An 18,840-nucleotide genomic window follows, 5' to 3' on the forward strand; every position below is an offset into this window, starting at 1 on the left:
GGCGTCTTTCTCTCGAGCAAAGGCAGGAGCAGCAACGCTGGAGCTGATGAGCTCGTCGTGGACATGGCTCAGCATGAGGCCACTGCCCGGTCCCCGGATTGGATCTGGACACAAAAACTCGTCCCCAATCTGAGCAGCGACGGCCAGCCGGTGCTCGCCGGTGAGCACAGCCTGGAGCACCACCAAGATGCCGACGACACAGAGCAGCAGCTTACTCATGTAAAGGACGAGGAGCAGCAGGACGGAGTGAAGGTGTGATTGTGGACGAAGACAGCGGCGGCCGGCGGTGTGGTTGTGGAGGAGGAGGCGAAGCGGGAGATTGAGCCGGCGGCGCTTGGGCTACAGAAAACGGACCGTATATATATGTGAACGCACTACCTACATGTTGGTAATGGTGGTGGAAATCCTTATCTGTAAACAAGGAAGCTGTATCTGTCTGTGATCATGTGAAACCAACTCAATTTCTTTTCTGGGGAATAAAAACGGCGCCGATCTGATTTTGATCGGTTACTATTTGCATTCGTCTTTTCTTCTATATACCACCGTGGGCCCAACCTGGCCATTACCAACGACAATAAAAAAAACATCCGCACAGAAAATGTCATCAACGTCCCTGAAGTTTAGTGTGCTGGATTAATTAGCTGCCTTCTTTCCACAAGGGCTGGCAAGATCATGTCGATTGTGCTTATATGTAATGACCTTTGTTTGCTCTTCCTAAAATAGACATTGTTTAGTAGTTATTCGAGGGGTCTTCGAATGATATCGAGAGTCGGCGACTAAAGATGCTGCATAAGGTTTTCTTTCTCGTCAAGAGATCCGGTAACGCCTACAAGTAGTTGCAATATTGTATATCTATATATGATTAGTAGACAGAGCACGGCGCGGCGTGCCGCGCCCTTGCCGTAGCTACATGAGAAGAATCGAAAGAGCAGAAGGGAGCGTGGGTGATGTAGAGAAGAATCGAAAGAGCAGAAGGGAGCGTGGGTGATGTAGGTACACGTGGTGAGAATGCAAGCGAAGCAACGTAGATAATTGATCGTTGGAGGCTCTTGCAACATGTGTATACTTGTATGAGGAACACAGTTGCATCACACACAGAATGCAGCGAGCAGAAGTCCGACACAACAACATAGAGTTGTTGTAACTAAGAAATCGTACAGGTTATACACATACTCCCTCCGGTTCTTTTTGATTGATTTAAATTTAGTATAAAAGTTGTACTAAATCTGAGTCAATTAAAAGAGACCGGAGGGAGTAGTATGCTACATACGGTAATTCCACTGAACAGCAAAGAGACTGAAATTCAGAAATAACAGTGTATCATAGATAGTTGCACAGTAGCCACAGATATGAAAAGCTTTGCAATGTAGCTACGCAGGAGAGAGCAGAGCAATCGCTACTTATAAGTTAGCATATAGGTAGATTGAATGGTCTAGCACTGGTCATAGATGCATAACGAAAGCAAGCAAAAGCAACTCATGTTCTAACACTGGGGTTCTGCATCACGTAACGTGGCTAGTAATCTTCTCACAACCATTGCTTCCGTAATGGCTACCTTCATTGAAGACTCCACGGTGTAAGTAAAGAACAGGGTATCACCTTCTTCGATGTTATTGTCTTCAGCAAAGTCATCCCATCCATGCTCCATGTAGATGTTGGGAGTATCCTTTGATAATTTTGCTTTCAAACATTAGTGAATAATGCTTACTATCAATAACATAAGTCAATGATCTTGTAGCGCATGATCGGAGGCTCCTTTGGAGCGTCATGGTATCCCCAATACTGATTAGAAGACAGATATATGAAAGATAGAGCATCACTTCTTGAAGTCCCTATGTATCCTTTGTCAGCCTTGGGACCTTCTATTTGATATTCTACCTTTGATGATGGCAATTGTATTTTATAAAAAGAAGAAACAAAAAATCGAATACATTGAAATAGGCAAGCTTGTAATATGAGAAAGGAACATATGGTATTTGCATATACTGAAAGGGGCATGGCATCCCATATACTGAAAAGGGTAGAGCATTAATATGTAAAGTATCTACAGAATGTAAGCAGGCAAGGTGAGACTTCTACAGAATAAAAATATGTGTCGGTATAAGATGGCAAGGTCAGTTCTCCAAATTGTTCAGAAGTTTACATATCTATTGTTCGAGAGTGGATTTTGTATTTACACGCATAGGTGTGGATGTTTTCGTCATTGTCTATTTATTTATCAAGATTTGTGCATTTTTTCAATCAAAATAAAATAGAATTTTTTTATAGGATGAAAGTCTTTATGCTCTTATTAATAGAATTTAGTAACCTTAAACCAATTAGGATAGATAAAAAGATTTCTTTCTCTCTACTTTTTTTACACGACAACAACAACATTGTAGGGCGAAGGTTCTCTGGACCAGCATGTGATGACTTCCCGGCTGTGGAGGGGCTGTCTCCAAGCCAAGGCGTGAAGGGAGCAGGCAGCGGCTCACCACCGCCATGTTCGGCCCGTCGGTGTTTTCAGGGTCCTTCTGGACTTTGTTGTAAGGCATCTCCAGCGGCGCGACGCAAACGGATGCTGAGCGACCGTTTGTGTCCGCCGTGACCGGAAATGCGTCTGGCACTACCTCCAGCGGGGCGACGCAAAGTGACTGGATCGTCCGCGGAGACGCAAACCTGGCCCAAATATGCGCCAGGTTTGCGTCTCTGCGGATGCTGCGAGAACGCGCAAAGTGTCCGCTCGGTTCTTGCACGGGCCCGCCTGGGAGCGGCACAACTGCTTCGTCTTCCGCGGCATTACTTCCGGGCGGCGCGCTGCAGCCTTTGCAGGGCCGCGTTAATGGCGTGCCTCGGCTTCCGCGAGCGTGCGCAGCTAGTAGGCGTTGCACTGGCAGGCCATTGAAGGCGAGATGGCGTCGGAGCCTCTTAAAGGGACGCTGTCGGCGCCATTTCCCCGACCAAACCATTGCCAAATCCCACAGTATCCACCACACCGACGCCATGGGGAAGAAATGCTGGCCGTTCCGCAAGACGAAGAACGACCAGGAGGATAGCGGCTCGCGTTCCGGCAAGAAGGCACGGGTCGGCCGGTACGTCCGCGTTGACCTCGCGCGGCAGCTATGGGAGGAAAACCGGCCGGCACCATGGCCGGACGTGAACTTGCCGGGAGGGGGCTGGTACCTGAACTCGCGGCGCGTGCCGGTCCCCCCGTGCCGCGCGAGGGCCGAGAGCGGCGGGACGAGGTCCGCCGCCGCCGAGCGATCTTGCCGCCGGATCTGCGGGAGGATCCGGCGTACGCGCTAAACTCCTACAACTGGATTTCATTCGGGACATGGGAGTTCGACGCGCGGCGCCGCGCTGCCTACCTCGCCGACGTAGACTACTTCGAGCGCGAGATCGCCGCCGAAGAAGAAGAGAACGACCAGGCGGACGCGGACGAGGACGGCGACGAGGACGAGGACGCGCACGAGGACGTGACTATGGCACAGTACGACCACGACGACGGCGGGCCGGCGTGGGATCCGGAGACCCAGCCGCCGGACATTTCCGAGGAGGAGGCCATTGCCATGGCACTGGCCAACAGGGAGCAGGACGAGCTCAACGAGCTCGCTTTGTGGGACGGTCTCGCAATCCAGCTCCGCGAGTCAGTGCTCGCGCAGGGGAGGCCGACGACTCCTCCGGCCACGCCGACGCATTCCAACTTCCGTGCTCCGCCTGCTGCTCCAGCGTGGAATCCCTGGCCACAGCCTCCTGCCCGTGCGGCGGTACCTCCTCCACCCGCCGGCGTACGAGCTTCCATGGCCGACGCCGCAGCTGATTGACCTCGTCAGCGACGACGACCAGTAGACAGCACGTACTTTTAGTACGCCTTTCTGGCTTTTTTATGTTTTTTTTTTCATGTAAATTATGGCTTCATGAATGAAAAAAAAAATTATGCATCGTGCCGCTGGAGCCACCCCCGACGCAAAGGGACGCCCGGACGATTTCGACCATTTGGTCAACGCAAACGGACACGACGCGTCCGTTTGAACGTCCGAAATGCGTCGCGCCGCTGGAGATGCCCTAATTTTTCTTTTCTTTTCTCCCGCAAAAAAAGTATGTTGGCATCTATCTACGTTAAGGCTGAAGCTTTCTTCTTTTTGGAAAAAAAAAACTTACTCACTAATTCAAATTACTCCTTCCGTCCTAAGAAGGTTGTCTGATTTGTCAAAATGTTGACGTATCTACTAATAGCATCTAGATAAATCACATTTTAACAAATCTCGGGACTCAATGTCTATAACAAGCTCAATTACACAACTCAACCACGCCACACAACCGCAGCACAGCATTTACTGCAGCCATAGGAATCCTGGTTCGGTCAGCATGAGATGTTCACAGACAAAAGTTACATTCTAGCCCTAGAAAATCAACTTTGTGATGATTCCTACCCCAAGGCAAGCTATGCCAGTATACATTTGTTTATGTACAACATAGAACATGATACATGAATTATTAAGAACCACCAAGTTATGTCAGCGCCAATTGAAATCACCATAACCAAGACACGGGAGGGTCGACACATGTTAGCTTTGACCTTAATAAAACAGCGAGTCAAGGTACGAGCGGTTATAGAGACGGTCATATTGAAGCAGGCTGCCGTAGGTCCTATCCCAGACGCCGACGAAGAGAGTGCCCGTGTCTGGGCTGAAAGATATACCAGATATCTCGCCAAAGAAATCCAGCTCTTGCCTCTTATTGTAATCGCTTTTGACATCGAAGATGTGAACAAAGTCTGCGGGCTCCGCTGTTGCCAGGAACTGGCCGTCCGACGTGAAGCGGATGGATCTTACAGCACCAATATTGCCTCCCAAGACATGGAGGGACTGCGAGAGATTTCTCGCGTCCCACACCCGGCATGTCCTGTCTTGATTCCCGGTGGCAAATGTCCGGCCATCAGGGCTCCAAGCAGATGCGAATGAGTAATCCAAGTGACCTTTCATAGAATGAAGAGTCTGTCCAGATATAAAGCATTAGATATTAACTATAGGATACATACTCACAAGATGCTTTCACCTGACAATTGTTCATGTTGATTTACCTTTCCTGAATTAGCATCAATAAGCAAAGCATCTGGGTCGTCCCCAACAATAACATTAAGCTTTCCGTCAGGGCTCAGGGACGTGTGCTGTGCCAATAGAATAATCAGTTATTATAACTATACTGCAAAAAGTAAAATGAACTCGCCTTCTTTGCTGAATGCTAGCACGCAAGAAATTAAGAAGTACCCAGCCAATAGTATATTATCAAGAAATGTTGCCCCTAAAACTGGCAAATATACAGTTGAATCCAGGATCAAGGACCATCTTATACAGCGCCAAGGCCACAACATGGACAGTAATGAAAGGAGCACATTCTGCACAAGTAAGGCTTAGAGATAAGCGATATCAAATTTAAATGATCTCTCCGACCCTTGCTGAAACATGTGAATAGACACACTAAAATGTGTATAGATACATCTGTATCTAGACAAAAGTGAGACCCCTATTTTTAGACGGAGGGAGTATTATAGATCGGAGGGAGTATTTCATTCGATTAGTGTTGTGGGCCCTCAAGATTGTGATATGGAATGTGCATGGCCTCAATGCTCGGGCGCGCCGGCTGGCCATCCGTGCGCTGCTTGCTACTACAAACGCCACCATTGTATGCTTTCAGGAAACAAAGATTAATTTGTTCTACTCGGGCTTGATCTTAGAAACGCTTACGTCTACTTGCCGGTGGACGGTACTCGCTGCGGCATTCTTCTGGCGTGGCAGAGTAGGACAGTCGCTATCACCGATCCCATATTCACCACCAACACCCTGTCGGCCAAGGTCACCGCCGCCAGCGCTGCGCCATGGTGGATCCACAGGAGGACGCCGACAAGATTCCTTTCCTCCAGGAGTTGCGTGATCTGTGCGTGGATTGTCCCGGCCCATGGATGATTTGCGGTGACTTTAACCAGACGAAGACAAAAACAACAACCATCTCGACAGGCGCATGATGGGTCGGTTTCGCCGTTGCATCAACGACCTCGCACTGAAGGAGGTTTACCTTAATGGCCAGCGCTATACCTGGACCAACGGCCAAGACCCAACCATGCTGGTTCTTCTCGACCGCATCGTGTGCACGGCTGATTGGGAGGAGCTCGCTGGCGAGTGCCATCTTCGCTGCCTGGCGTCGGTCGTCTCCGACCACAACCCACTTCTGCTGGACTGCGCCCCCTCGCCCCCAGTGCATCACCGGTTCCACTTCGAGGATTTTTGGCTGCGCCTTGATGGATTCCAGGAGGTTGTAGCCGAGGCCTGGAGCTCGGTTGGCAACGTGCGCCACAAGCTTGCGATCTGTAGAGAGCTGATTTTCCGGTTCGACAAGGCTAGGGAACTCAGGACGCTGACTCTTTATGAAGTTTGGCTGCACAAAACCCTGAAGCTTTCCCACCTTGGCTACGCCTCCCTCGAGCGCACGATTGCTTCGTGCTCGCCAGAGAGCTAGGATTGCCATCAACACGGCCTTTTTCATTGTCAGTGCTCGTATCGCCACCAGAAAAATCGCATCCACAACTTCTTGGCGGACAATCGTGTGCTGGACCAGCGGGCAGAGATGGCTGAGGCTGCCTTCGCCCATTTTGACAGCATGCTGGGCATGGAGGCGCTGCGTGACTGCCAGTGGCGGAGCCACGTTGAGAGCTGTGTGGTCAATTGACCACACAGCTTTTTGCCATGTTCTTTGTATTTTGGTATTAATCTTGTAAAAAATATTTAAAATAAATAAAAATTATATGTATTTGACATCACAGATTTGAAATGACAACACTGACTTTAAGTTCTGGCTCCGCCACTGGTGACTGCTCCCTCAACCTGGAGCAGTTGATCACCCCGTCTCCTGACCCTGCAGAGCTCGACGAGCCTTTCACCGAAGCTGAGATTTGGGCCACGATCAAGCGGCTGCCTGCCCGCAAGACGCCTGGGCCAGATGGATTCACCTCGGAATTCCTGCAAGCATGTTGGCCCCTGGTCAAACATGACGTCCTCGCGGTTTTCCTGCAGCTCAACGATCTGCGAGGCAGGGGCTTTTGCAAGCTCAACCAGGCGCTGCTCACTTTGCTGCCTAAACACCAGGAGGCGCAAAAACTGGACGACTTCCGCCCTATCAGCCTGGTGCATCTCATCGGCAAAGTGGCTGCCAAGGTCTTGTCGCTGCGTTTGGCGCCGAAGCTCGATGACCTGGTGAGCAAGAACAATGCCTTCATTGGCAGCCGCAGCTTGCACGACAACTTCATCCTTGTCCGCCAATCTATGTGCCTGCTACACCAACTGCGTGCGCCGCGAGTGCTGCTGAAGCTCAACCTAGCCAAGGCTTTTGATACCATCTCCTGGGCGTTTCTCTTTGAGACCTTGCAGCGATATGGTTTCGAAAGCAAATTCCTGGACTGGCTCGCCATCTTGCTGTCAACCGCAAGTACACGCGTGCTCTTGAACGGCTGCCCTGGACCCCCAATTTGGCACCGGCGCGGGCTGCGGCAAGGAGACCCCCTCTCGCCGCAGCTTTTTGTGTTGGCGGTCGACATGAGGAGGCTCATCAAGCACGCCGCCGACATCGGCATCCTACAAGCGCTGCACGCGTCACGCCCCATCCCGTTGGTCTCCCTTTATGCCGATGACGTGGTGTGTACCACCCTTCTGTGGCTGACATCACCGCCGTCAAGGCAATCTTGCGGCTGTTCGGGACGGCATCTGGCCTGCAGGTTAACTATGCCAAGAGCTTGGCAACCCTGCTCAACTGCGACGCCAAGGCAGCCAACATGATCATGGGCACGCTGGGCTGCCTAGTTGCGGAGCTGCCGCTAACCTACCTGGGGATCCCGCTAACGATCAGACGCCCTACCAGAGCCAAGATGCTGCCGCTGGTGGAGTAAACTGCGGCTAATCTGCCCATGTGGAAGTCCAAGCTCATGGACCACTCTGGTAGATTGACGATGGTGAAGGCGGTGTTGGCAGCGATCCCAATTCACCAAATCCTGGTGCTACAGCCGCCCAAATGCATCTTAAGGCTTCTTGAAAAGATTCAGCGCGGATTTCTATGGAAGGGCGTGCGGAGGCCAGCGGCGGCCACTGCCATGTCAATTGGCGCTCCGTCTGCCAGCCAATCTCGCTTGGCGGCCTCGGTGTCCAAGACATGGAGCGGGTGCGGCTGGCTTTGATGTTGCGATGGCTATGGTTCAGCAAAACCGACCAATAAAGGGCCTGGAGTGGTCTTGACTTGCAAACCACGCAGCAGGAGCAGAGCCTCTTCTTCGCCTCGACGCATATGATCGTCGGTGATGGGCGCTCTGGCAAGTTTTGGGAGGACCGATGGATTAACGGCCGCGCCATCAGCCAGATTGCTCCAAAGCTGTACGCTTGCATCCCGAAGAGACGACGGAAGACGACCTCGATCGCGGCGGGATTGCATGCTCACAGCTGGGCGCGCGACATCCACGGTGTCCTTGGAATCCGCGAGGTTGGACAGTACCTTCTGCTCTGGAGGAAGGTCGAGTCGATCTCCCTCACGAACCAGCCTGGCCAGCTGCTCTGGCGTTGGACCGCGAGCGGCGAAGTCCTGCTACCTGGCCATGTTCCACGGCTCCAGAGTTTGCGCCTCGTGGAAGCTCCTCTGGAAAACGTGGGCGCCTCCACGCGTCAAGTTTTTCCACTGGTTGGTGGTCAAGGATCGCTGCTGGACGGCGGACTGCCTTCACCCGGCGCGGTCTACAGCACCACCCTCGTTGCTTCCTCTGCGACCAAGAGCCGGAGTCTATGCAGCACCTCCTACTTGTTTGCCCCTTCTCGAGGCAAGTTTGGTACGACATCCTGTCCTGGCTTCGGCTCGCTTGTAGGCCTCCTGTCAATGAGGCTTCCCTGAATGACTGGTGGATCATCGCGAGGCAAACAACGCCGAAGCCAATGCGCAAGGGCCTGGCCACAATGACGCTTCTGCTGCCTTGGGTGATTTGGAAACACCGCAATGCCTGCGTCTTCGAGGGTGAGCAACCCTCAGTCTCTGGCACGAACGACAAGATCCGGGCGAGGCGTCTCTCTGGGCTAGGGCGGGGGCGCTAGGGCTACGGGCCACCCTACCTGTGGATTGGGATGTTCACTGGGTTTTTGTCGGTTTTGAACGCTATAACACACCTCCCTCATGAGGTCTGATCTTGTAAACCCTTCTTCGTTGCAATGAAATGAAACGCAATGTCATTGCGTTTTCTCAACAACAAAAAAATCGCCATCTTGTAGATATATTTCTCGTCTTTCTTTGTGCCTAGTCCCTCATATAGCTCATCATAGGCCCGCCTCATGTTTCACTCACGGCTTGTCGTGCATTCTTCTTGGCCTCTTTGTACTTCACCGTATTGCTTGTGCTTCTATCGTGGTGCCAACTCTTGTAGCACTCCTCCTTGATTCCTTCATAGCCCTTTGAACACCCTCATTCCACTACCATGTGTCCATACCTTCATGCTTCTTACACTTTGTCATCCCAAGCGCCTCCCTATCTACCTTATGAATGCAAGTTGTTATCTTCATACGCATGCTATCTGCACCTCCCTCTCTGCCCCATGGTCCTTTCTTGATCATCCTCTCCCTAAAGGTCTGTTGTGCTTCCCCTTTGAGCTTCCACCATTTTGTTCTCGTGATTTTGGCGCCTTCATCCAGCATCACACGAGTGTGAAAGTGAAATGTTGCGCCACAACACACTCCACAGGGATCAACTTGCAATACAAACAAGCCATCCTATCCATTTTTCTAGTGAGGACAAAGTCAATATGACTAGAGTGTTGGGCAAGGTCACTAAAAACCAAACATCTCTATGTTCCTTAAACATCGGCAAAACACTGAACAAAATGTAAAGGATGCACTGAACAAGGATGGAAACACAAAGTTCACTTAGTACCATCACCAATTATATTTGCATGGCTTTATGAACTTGTCAACACTACAATAACAAAATGGATGATAAATATGATTTACTAAGATAATTTTAGAAAAATAAGATTTAACATATAAATCATATAAAAGTGTAGTTTACAAAATCATCCCATGGAGAGACCAAATCATAAGAGGATTGTTAAGATAATAATATACAATGCTCTAGGCAAAGTACATATTTAAAAGAAAGTAAATGGCAACGCAAAAAACAACTTACATTTACTGGCCATTCAAAGCGGAAATGCTTATATAACTGGTATCTTTCCATATCGTACTCTCTTACACCGGAGTCATTAATAGCTGCGATGAAGTGAACAGCACCACTGAAAACAATATGGACCAGAGAACACCATTAATACTCACTTTCAAAAGAAACTTTGGCAACAGTTATTGATATGAGCTGATTCCCTGCATTCTGATGAAAGAAGTTCCAGAAGAGTAATCTTGATGCTACAATCCAGCTAACTTATTTCGATAAAGTTGAATCTTTACAGCCAAGCATAACACTTACCTAGAAGTATTGAAAATTTCCACTGCATTGGTAATTGCATTCTCATCATATGTTGTCCGGCAGCAATAGCTTATTCCTTCCTGGTTGAGGTTCTGCATCAAATTAACAAAGGTTAACATCAAGCAAAATATCAGTGTCAAGAGCGCACAAACAGAAAATAGCTAACAGCATGTTCATACACATCCCCACAAGCAAAAAAAAGAGGCAATGGGGCATCGCTATATTTCCGTAAGAAAGATGGTACCTCATCATATAACAAGATAAAGTTTAAGATAGTGGGTTCAGTAACAAACAGTGACAAATTTCCCTTTGGTGATTATGCTGTTAACTTTGATGAACTTTTGCTGATTTTTATCGGTACTCCTTATTGCTCCTAATTATTTTGCAAGTGGGCTGGGTGGTCCTGACCACCTGATGGCTACTCCCCTGGTCATGCAGAACTTTAGATTGCACAAAGAGGTTAGCGCCAGGCGCCTACAGCTTCGCGGAACTATGCCCAAGGAGAGGTCGGTTCCGACATTGTGAAGCAAGTGAATAGGGGGTAGGTGTGCAGAAGCTCGAAGGTCAAAAAGGTGCTAACAATGGCCAGTTCGCCGCATGAAAGGTGAACTGGTGTGGTAGGGAGATTGTAGCGTGGTGGGTGAGGCAGGAGAAACACAGGTGATGATCAATGGTACTGTGGAGTGGACCAGGGTGAGATCATTGTCGCGACAAGATGCAGTGATCCACAAGGTTGGGATCTCCCTACCATTTGCTAGATTTAATCATTTAAGTAAACTACCCGGAAAATTTAGGGTGACTGCAAAAACAAAGTGATAGAAAGACCTTACTTTACATATTAGCTCTCCTTGGAAACCACCAGCTACTAGCAAATTATCCTTGACTGCCATTGTACTAACTTGAGTCTGAGAAAAGCCTTCTAATAAACTTCCTGCATGCTTCTGCAATAAAACAATGAATTGTCATCAACAGAGGTAGTAAATTACAAACAGAAAAGTAACCTTGAATGAAAATTTAGCAACTATAGACCTACCTCATTTGGTGCAACATGCCCTTCGACATTCATAATTTCTGTGTCCGCACTACTCAAGGCTGACCAGTGTCGTACCGAGTAATGTGATATTAGGTAGACATCATGTTTTGATGTAGCCCATACTAAATTTCTCAGCTACACATAAATTAACTCAATTAATTTGTTATTGAACACCAAATACTTCAGAAGAAAAATAAAGGAACATAACCAAAACTGACAACAAGCAGCCTCGATATTTAATTTAACTAACTGAAACAAAATTACAAGCAGAATCATGAAACAGATAAGTACTTGACCACGTTAAAACAATAATTTCAGTAACTTTATTCAAATATAATAATAGCAGGGGTGAATAATAGACCGATGTAACCAAGCCAAACAGAGTCCAGAATTTCATAGTTCCCGGTGGATTTTATCTTCACATAATCAATCCAAAATAAATATAATAATAGGCACATTAAGATACACTAATAATTGAAGATACACTAGGTACCCTTTCAATTAATTCTTTAATCTTTATACTCCAGAGTCCCGAATTTCATAGTTCTCGGTGGATTTTATCTTCACACAATCAATCCAAAACAAATACAATAATAGGCACATTAAGATACACTAATAATTGAAGATACACTAGGTACCCTTTCAATTAATTCTTTATACTCCAATATATCTACAATCAGAGGCTGGCATGGTCATATAGACACCAAGCGCTACCCTGCCCATGACAATATGACAGATAACTACTAGGTCCCCCTTCCCTGGCCACTGCCAGCTGTTAGAATATGGTAAGCCCCTAGAGAACTAACAGAAATAGGTATGGTACTAAAACAAATGTACTATTACGAGCTAAAGTGGTAGACCCAAAATAAAAATTGCACATACATCACAAGTGATCATAGAGAACTGAAGAAAAGTCGAAAGCAGGTTCGTTAGGATTTAGGAAGTTTTTTAGATATCCATCTAAAAGATAAATAGACAATTACACAGGTAACAGCACATTGGATTACTGGCTGCTGGGAGCTTGTTGTGTAATGCTGCAGTAGTTAGGTATGAATTTTACATTGTTACGGCATGATTTCTTGCACTACAGCACTTCCATTAAACTATAGAATCACTGCAACTGAACAAGTACACCGTTTCAGCTTTGGAAAAAGTTTCTATCATCCTGGTAGTTGAATAAGAATAACTGACTCTCTGGTAATACTTTTATAGCAACCATGTTTATAAAAATGCAGGATGTAATATGTGACTGTCGAAACAAGGACGTGGCGGCTCTCACCTGAAAGTGTAGGATAGTTGATTTTACTTTTCTAGTATTTCGGCTGAACTCATAATACTTTCCGCCCTTCTCAGTAGATTTGCATAGCTGTTTTACAGAAGTGTCAATCACAATGTAAGTATATCTTCTCAAGCAAAAAAAAAATAGCTCATCTGAAATAAATACCTTCAGCGCTCCTTCTGCAGAATTAGGTATGTTCTCGTAGTTTTTGTACTCCACTAATCTCCTCGCCCTGTATTTTTCTCTGGTAGTCGCCAGGCGAACCCATGGTATTCCTTGAATATCTTTTCCACGTCTTGCTTCTTCCGCTGATGTGTCAGATGCCTTATAGTCCTAAAGCGACAACATATTACTTCTAGAGCATTACAAAGACTATATATGTAATGGGAACAGTCAAACAAAGATTTATGCAGAAACCAATTGACACCATATTTATCTTGACTCTCATGGCTCAAAATACAAATAAAAACTTAAAAGGTAAAAAACAAATGGATTTTTCTTCTTTCATTCTACCTCATTGGACTGCACTGATATGTACTCTAAGAAGCTTTGTGACAGTTCAGAAATAAAATAAGACAAAGCAGTTCGAGAATTAGACCCAAGATATGTAAAATGAGGCTTCTGGTAGTTTTCTGCTTCCTAATAGGTCCTAACTTAACATAGAAGTAAGTCAACATTCCCAGCTGCATATCTATCCCTCCTCTGCTCAATGCGCCTCCACAAGTCAACAACACGGACGTAAATTAGCTTAACAACATCCAAAAAGAAGCCTGCACGATCAAATTTAACCGAACGAGAGGGCATACCCCCTGGGCGTACGCGTCGTCATCCCCATCATCTTCGTCAGAGTCGGAGTCATTCCTCGCCCCCTGTCCAAGGAAGTCATCGCCATCCGAGTCGTCGTCCATGTTGTAGTCATCCTCCTCCATCGCCTCTGCCGCATTGTGCTGCTCCTGGTGGTGATGATGAGACATGCCTTGGCGGTTAAGAAACCTGCACACAGACACAAGGCCGTCATGGTTAATCAGACAACGCAAGGAAACACGAACGATATAATTCAGAAGCTCCCCAGAGCAGTTCCCCCACCAGGTAGCACAGATATAATTCAGCAGCCATGAATTCACAACCTAGTGCTAAGATTCGACTGCTAGCATCAGAGAAAAACACTAGGAAAAAGAATTGAAACATCCGGGGCGAGGATAGGTCTTCGTTACCGAGAAGAGAAGAAATCCGCGGGGGCGGGCAGGCGGACGCACGGATCGATCCCCACACCAATCAATCAGGTGGAGCTGGCGGGTGGGAGGGGGAGACGAATCAGACGCGGCACGGTTTGAGCGGCGGCGGCGCGAGCGGCGCGGTTGCGGTGGCGGTGGCGGAGGGCGGCGCCTGGTTGGGGAATTTGACGGCGCCGATACGAGAGAGAGGCGGTATGGCCGATAGAGAAGGAACTGATTCTCAAATATAATTTGGATTCGGAAATTGCTTCTGTTCTATTTTGAACTCGTCTGACCGAATTTGTATTTTTGGCCGTATAATTGCCTATGTTGGCGTGCGTGGGGAGTCTAGTGAGCATATATTTTTCTTACAAAGGGATATGTTAACCTATGCTTCGGAATTGTTTAAAAAAACCTCTGTTTCTGAATTGTAGCTTTTTTAAAAACAAATTACAAACCCTGACTCTCAATACATATAAACAATCATCTACATAAAAGCAAGCATGCACATTCTATCTATATGAGCATCTCAGAAAGACTGATAGACTAACGGATCTTATGATTGATGAAGTTTACGTACCACATATAGTTCTCTATTGATGAGAATATTGTTTGTCACTAAAAGAATATTTCGTCTTTATAACATCGAAATGATAAACATGGTATTTAATACCTGGTGGGCTGAGGTCTCATTACCCTCATAATCATCCAACCACTTTTTTTGAAAGCTAAATTAGCATTCCAAATAATACTTTTTTGGAACAGAGGAAATATCATCTTTATTGCCTTCCATATAGTGTCAAACAACAACGTCGTGCAAGAATTTTGAGGGCGCCGACACAAACATCCGCAGATTTGGAGGAGGTTGCCCACACCGGTGCCATTTAAACGGCCTCCTAAAATATTTTTGGCCATTTCTCGATAAATCAATACAAATGAGAATACAACCCTATAAGTAAGGAAATAGTTTTATTACAATCTAAATGAAACATAAACATTAAATATTTCATACAAGAATTCAAATAGATAAAGGCTTGCCATGTGGTGTTCTCTTTTCTCGCCCATAAATATTTCACAGTTTGTCATGGATTTCTTGATGCATGGCAAAGAAAGCTCCAAACTAGGTCAACACCTGGTGATCAACCTTGGCAAGAGGACCTTTGTGCTCATGCGGGTGGGCATCAACCGCTGGAGCATCATGCTCACTCTCGATGATCACGTTGTACATGATCACACAAGAATTCATCACCTCCAACATATAAGATGTTGACTTGTTAAGGGCGGCAACAACAAAACGAGCTTTGAGCAAACCAAATATTCGCTCGACATTCTTCCTATAAGCCTTCTGGCATGAAGAAACTCAAGCTATCTTCCCGATATGAGGGTCATGGATTGTCTTCACAAATGTTTCCATTTTGGATAAATTTTATAGACAAAGTAGTACTTGTCGTTGCCTAATCGACGGTACCTCGGAGGAGGGATCCTCACGAGGGGGAGAAGAAGTAGGGGCCATAGGGCGGAGTGCACACGGGACGGTGGTACGCGATTTACCCAGCTTCGGAACACCTGCACGATGACGGGGCCTACTGCTGCTTGTCTGGAATTATCTGGGCGCTTTCGCGTTGTTACAATGAGTTGTGGTTGTGCCTCTAGGGCTCCCGGGATCCGGCTTATAAAGGCGCACGGATCTAGGGTTTACATGGAGAGTCCTAGCCGGATTACAGGTTTGCCTAACTACGGAACTATGTCTTGCCGTGTACGTCAAGGATCCGCCTTCCTCTATACGTCGTCCTGGATCCGGGTCCCTATTGGGCCTTCACAGATCCGGGTTCCTCCAAAGATCGGTCGGATCCGGCTTCCTCCTCCTGGGCCGGACTTCATCCTTCAGGATCTACAGCAACTGGGCCGCCCGATGGGTCACATGCCTCATCACCATCTATGGGCCACCCGGGCTTGCCGGATCTAGGCACTGTCGATGGTACACCCATGAAGTATACCCACAACAGTAGCCCCCAGAGTTCTCCGAGTTTCACCTTCTGTTTCCGCCTTGCTAGTGTCTTATGGTCTCCGGCAATGTTGGTAACACGGAGAAACTTGAAGAACTCCAACTTTACATTTTCTGCTTTCCCAACTTTTAGTCGGAAAATCTTCTCATCCTGCGGGACTTCATCCATCGACAGTTCAAAACATGTCTCCGGGTTACTCCCCTGCTTGCGAACGAGAACTGCTTATCTTCGCGCTGTTTACCCGGAATCTCAAAAGACTCAAACGGTTCCGCCAATTCTGGCGCCATTTTCGCGCGATTTGAGCGGTAACTTATCCTTAGCCATTTTTACCGTTTAGGGTTTTGACACGTGTCACGCATCCAACGGTGCGACGCTTGCGTTCCGACCACAGGATGCGGAGCACGAATCTCCTTCCCATGGCCTATAAATATCCACCGTCAACCCCTAAACCCTCATTCACTCCCCGTTTCACCTCTCTGCGAAGCGCCGCCCTCGAGCTCTTCCTCCGCCGTGCCGGAGTCTGCCGGAAAACCCGCCGGAGTCTCGCCGGAGCTGTTGCGCCACCGCACAGTTCATCGCGTTCTTAACTTCAGCGAGCCACCGCGCGAAATCCTCGTCGCCGGCGACTCCGACCACCGCGGAATCCATCACGGTGAGTTCTCGAGCTTCAGTCTTTCGCCGTAGTTGGAAGGGATGATCCTTAGGAAGATGGTGTGGATCCGACTAAGTTACGTTTTCCGCCACTGCTTTTTCCTCAGATGTCTTCTGCGACTCCGCCTCCAACCTCCGAGCCCATCATGGCAACCCCCCTCTCCTCCGCCCCTCCTCCCTTCGTTCCAGTTCAACTGGATCCCACCAAGGACTCCGGTAAGGACGCCGAAGGAACTTCTGCTAACCCGGAGAGAACCTTCGGGGCGGAACAAGCAGAGCAGAAGGCGGAAGAAATCGCCGCCAAGAAGTCCAAGGCTCGTCAGCGAGACTCTGAAGCCAAGGGGAAATGGTGGCCCTGCACCACCACTGAAATGGAGCTGCAGAACCTCGAGGCGGAAGGTTTCCTGCGTCCCGGAAGCTGGCGAACAGTTCCGGGTTCCCTGGCTCCAGCCCCTCAGGATGGCGAGATGGTGGTGACTAAGGCGCTGGTGGAGCGAGGTTTTTCTTTTCCGCCATCAGATTTCTTCTCGGAAATCATGAAGGAATATGGGCTCCAGCCCCACAACATATCGCCAAACAGCGTCCTGGCGATCAGCAACCACGTCACTCTCTGCGAGGGCCATCTCCGGGTAACTCCCGAACTTCCCCTATTCCAATATTATTTCTCCGTCAAGAAGGAGAAGATCCGCCAGACCTCCGAGTTGGCAACTTGCGGGTCCATCACCTTCATGCTCCGCCCCGGCCGCGTCTACCCCCATACCGACCGCCACGAATCCGCGCGGTACTGGTCCGGAGGCTTCTTCTATCTGAAGGACGTCTCCGACCCGGCGGGCGAAAGGAAGCTGCCGCCGTTCAAGAACAGCCCCGCCAGCGAAACTCCGGCATGGACGCAGTGCCCCCACCTCTCCGAGTCGCCTCAGCTGACCCGCGCAGTTAGGCGGATCTGCAAGCTCACGGAGGAGGGCCTGACGGGGAAAGATCTTACCATGTCTTGGTTCACCAAGCGGATCCAACCACTTCAGCATCGGGACCGCTTGATGTTCCACTACACGGGCGCGACGATCCGATGCGCGCCTCGAAGGACAATCTCTCCGCCGACGCCATCGACAAGAGGATCCGGCTCCTCATCAAGATTCCGCGTGAACTGCATGTTCACGTGTGTAACAAAGACATCCACACCAGCGGCTCCGGGACCGCGGTATGTTATCTTGACTTGGCTATTGTTTTCCTTTGCATTCAAAATTTTGTCTAAGTGTTGGCTCTGTATCTTAGCTCGAGGCCCTCGAGGAAGGTGAACTCGGAACTCTTCTCCGGGTCCCATCTACGGGCAACACGGATCCGGAAGCCGCGTCGGAGACGGAAGCCCCCGAGGTTCCGCGCCCTTCCAAGAGGAAGAGGGCTGCTCCCTCCAGCCCTGCAGCCAAACGCGCCCGCGAAGTGCTTAGCACCGCGGCTACTCGGAAGGCAGAGGCGGAGAAGAAGCGCCTCAAACTTATCGACACCAGCAACAGAGCCCAACCCGACATCCATCAATTCTTCAAGCCTTCCGGGTAAATGCTCGATTTCCGAACTCAAAATCTTCTGTTGTCACGAACAAGCACTTACTAATTATGCTTTTTCCTTTACAAAAGTTCCGGAAGCCAGCCCCCAGGGCCCCAAGAGCCCTCAAGAAGAAGGTCAAGTCATCTCCGGCTTCCATCCCTGTCACGCCGGAGGTCGAGGTTCCGCCCAAGGCCTCTTCTGCCACCAAGCCGGATCCCAAGGACGTCATCAACATTGATGACCTTCCTGAAGACCCAACTGGCCATGGTGATTCCGAGAAGGGCGCATCCTCGTCCGCGCCTCCGCCCGAGCAACCAACCGCCACCTCCGCCGAACCTACACCGAGCAATACGAGCAGAAGGTGCAACTGATTCATGCCACCAGCACGCTCCAAGCTGACCCTCAACCTACTCCGTCTCTGCAAAAGCTTACCCTCGCCCAACGCCACGCGAAAGTCTCCGACATGATGGAGAAGGTGTGGGGGCCTGCAGATACGGAAATGAAGGAGCTCTCCGACCTCGATAGTGATCTCAAGGTCTTCTTTCCTAAGCATAAGGAGGTGCGCCAGGTAACACTAGCCCCCAAGCATTGGGTTAGACATTTTTTCCGTGTAACATGTGTTAGCCGATGCTTTTTTTA

The 18,840-nt window shown here is 48.8% G+C and overlaps 1 protein-coding gene across 2 annotated transcripts; it reads right to left on the minus strand.

Moving 5' to 3' along the window:
• Window positions 1–4,334: 4,334 nt before the first annotated feature.
• LOC124683999 (uncharacterized WD repeat-containing protein C2A9.03-like) lies at window positions 4,335–14,148 on the minus strand. 2 transcript variants are annotated; one of them, XM_047218442.1, is made up of 10 exons: window positions 14,003–14,148; window positions 13,595–13,781; window positions 12,954–13,121; window positions 12,789–12,875; window positions 11,510–11,644; window positions 11,307–11,417; window positions 10,477–10,568; window positions 10,183–10,288; window positions 5,063–5,149; window positions 4,335–4,976 (listed from the first exon to the last, which is right to left on the minus strand). In XM_047218442.1, the coding sequence occupies exons 2-10, from the start codon at window positions 13,760–13,762 to the stop codon at window positions 4,560–4,562; spliced, it is 1,371 nt and encodes a 456-aa protein (XP_047074398.1). In that variant the 5' UTR covers window positions 13,763–13,781; window positions 14,003–14,148; the 3' UTR covers window positions 4,335–4,559. The 2 variants fall into 2 exon arrangements, with proteins under 2 accessions (XP_047074398.1, XP_047074455.1); XM_047218499.1 differs by having other exon boundaries at window positions 12,954–13,112; window positions 14,003–14,140.
• Window positions 14,149–18,840: the final 4,692 nt, after the last annotated feature.

The sequence above is a fragment of the Lolium rigidum genome, chromosome 1 (genome assembly GCF_022539505.1).
Source record: "Lolium rigidum isolate FL_2022 chromosome 1, APGP_CSIRO_Lrig_0.1, whole genome shotgun sequence".
In the NCBI taxonomy this organism is placed as follows: Eukaryota; Viridiplantae; Streptophyta; class Magnoliopsida; order Poales; family Poaceae; genus Lolium; species Lolium rigidum.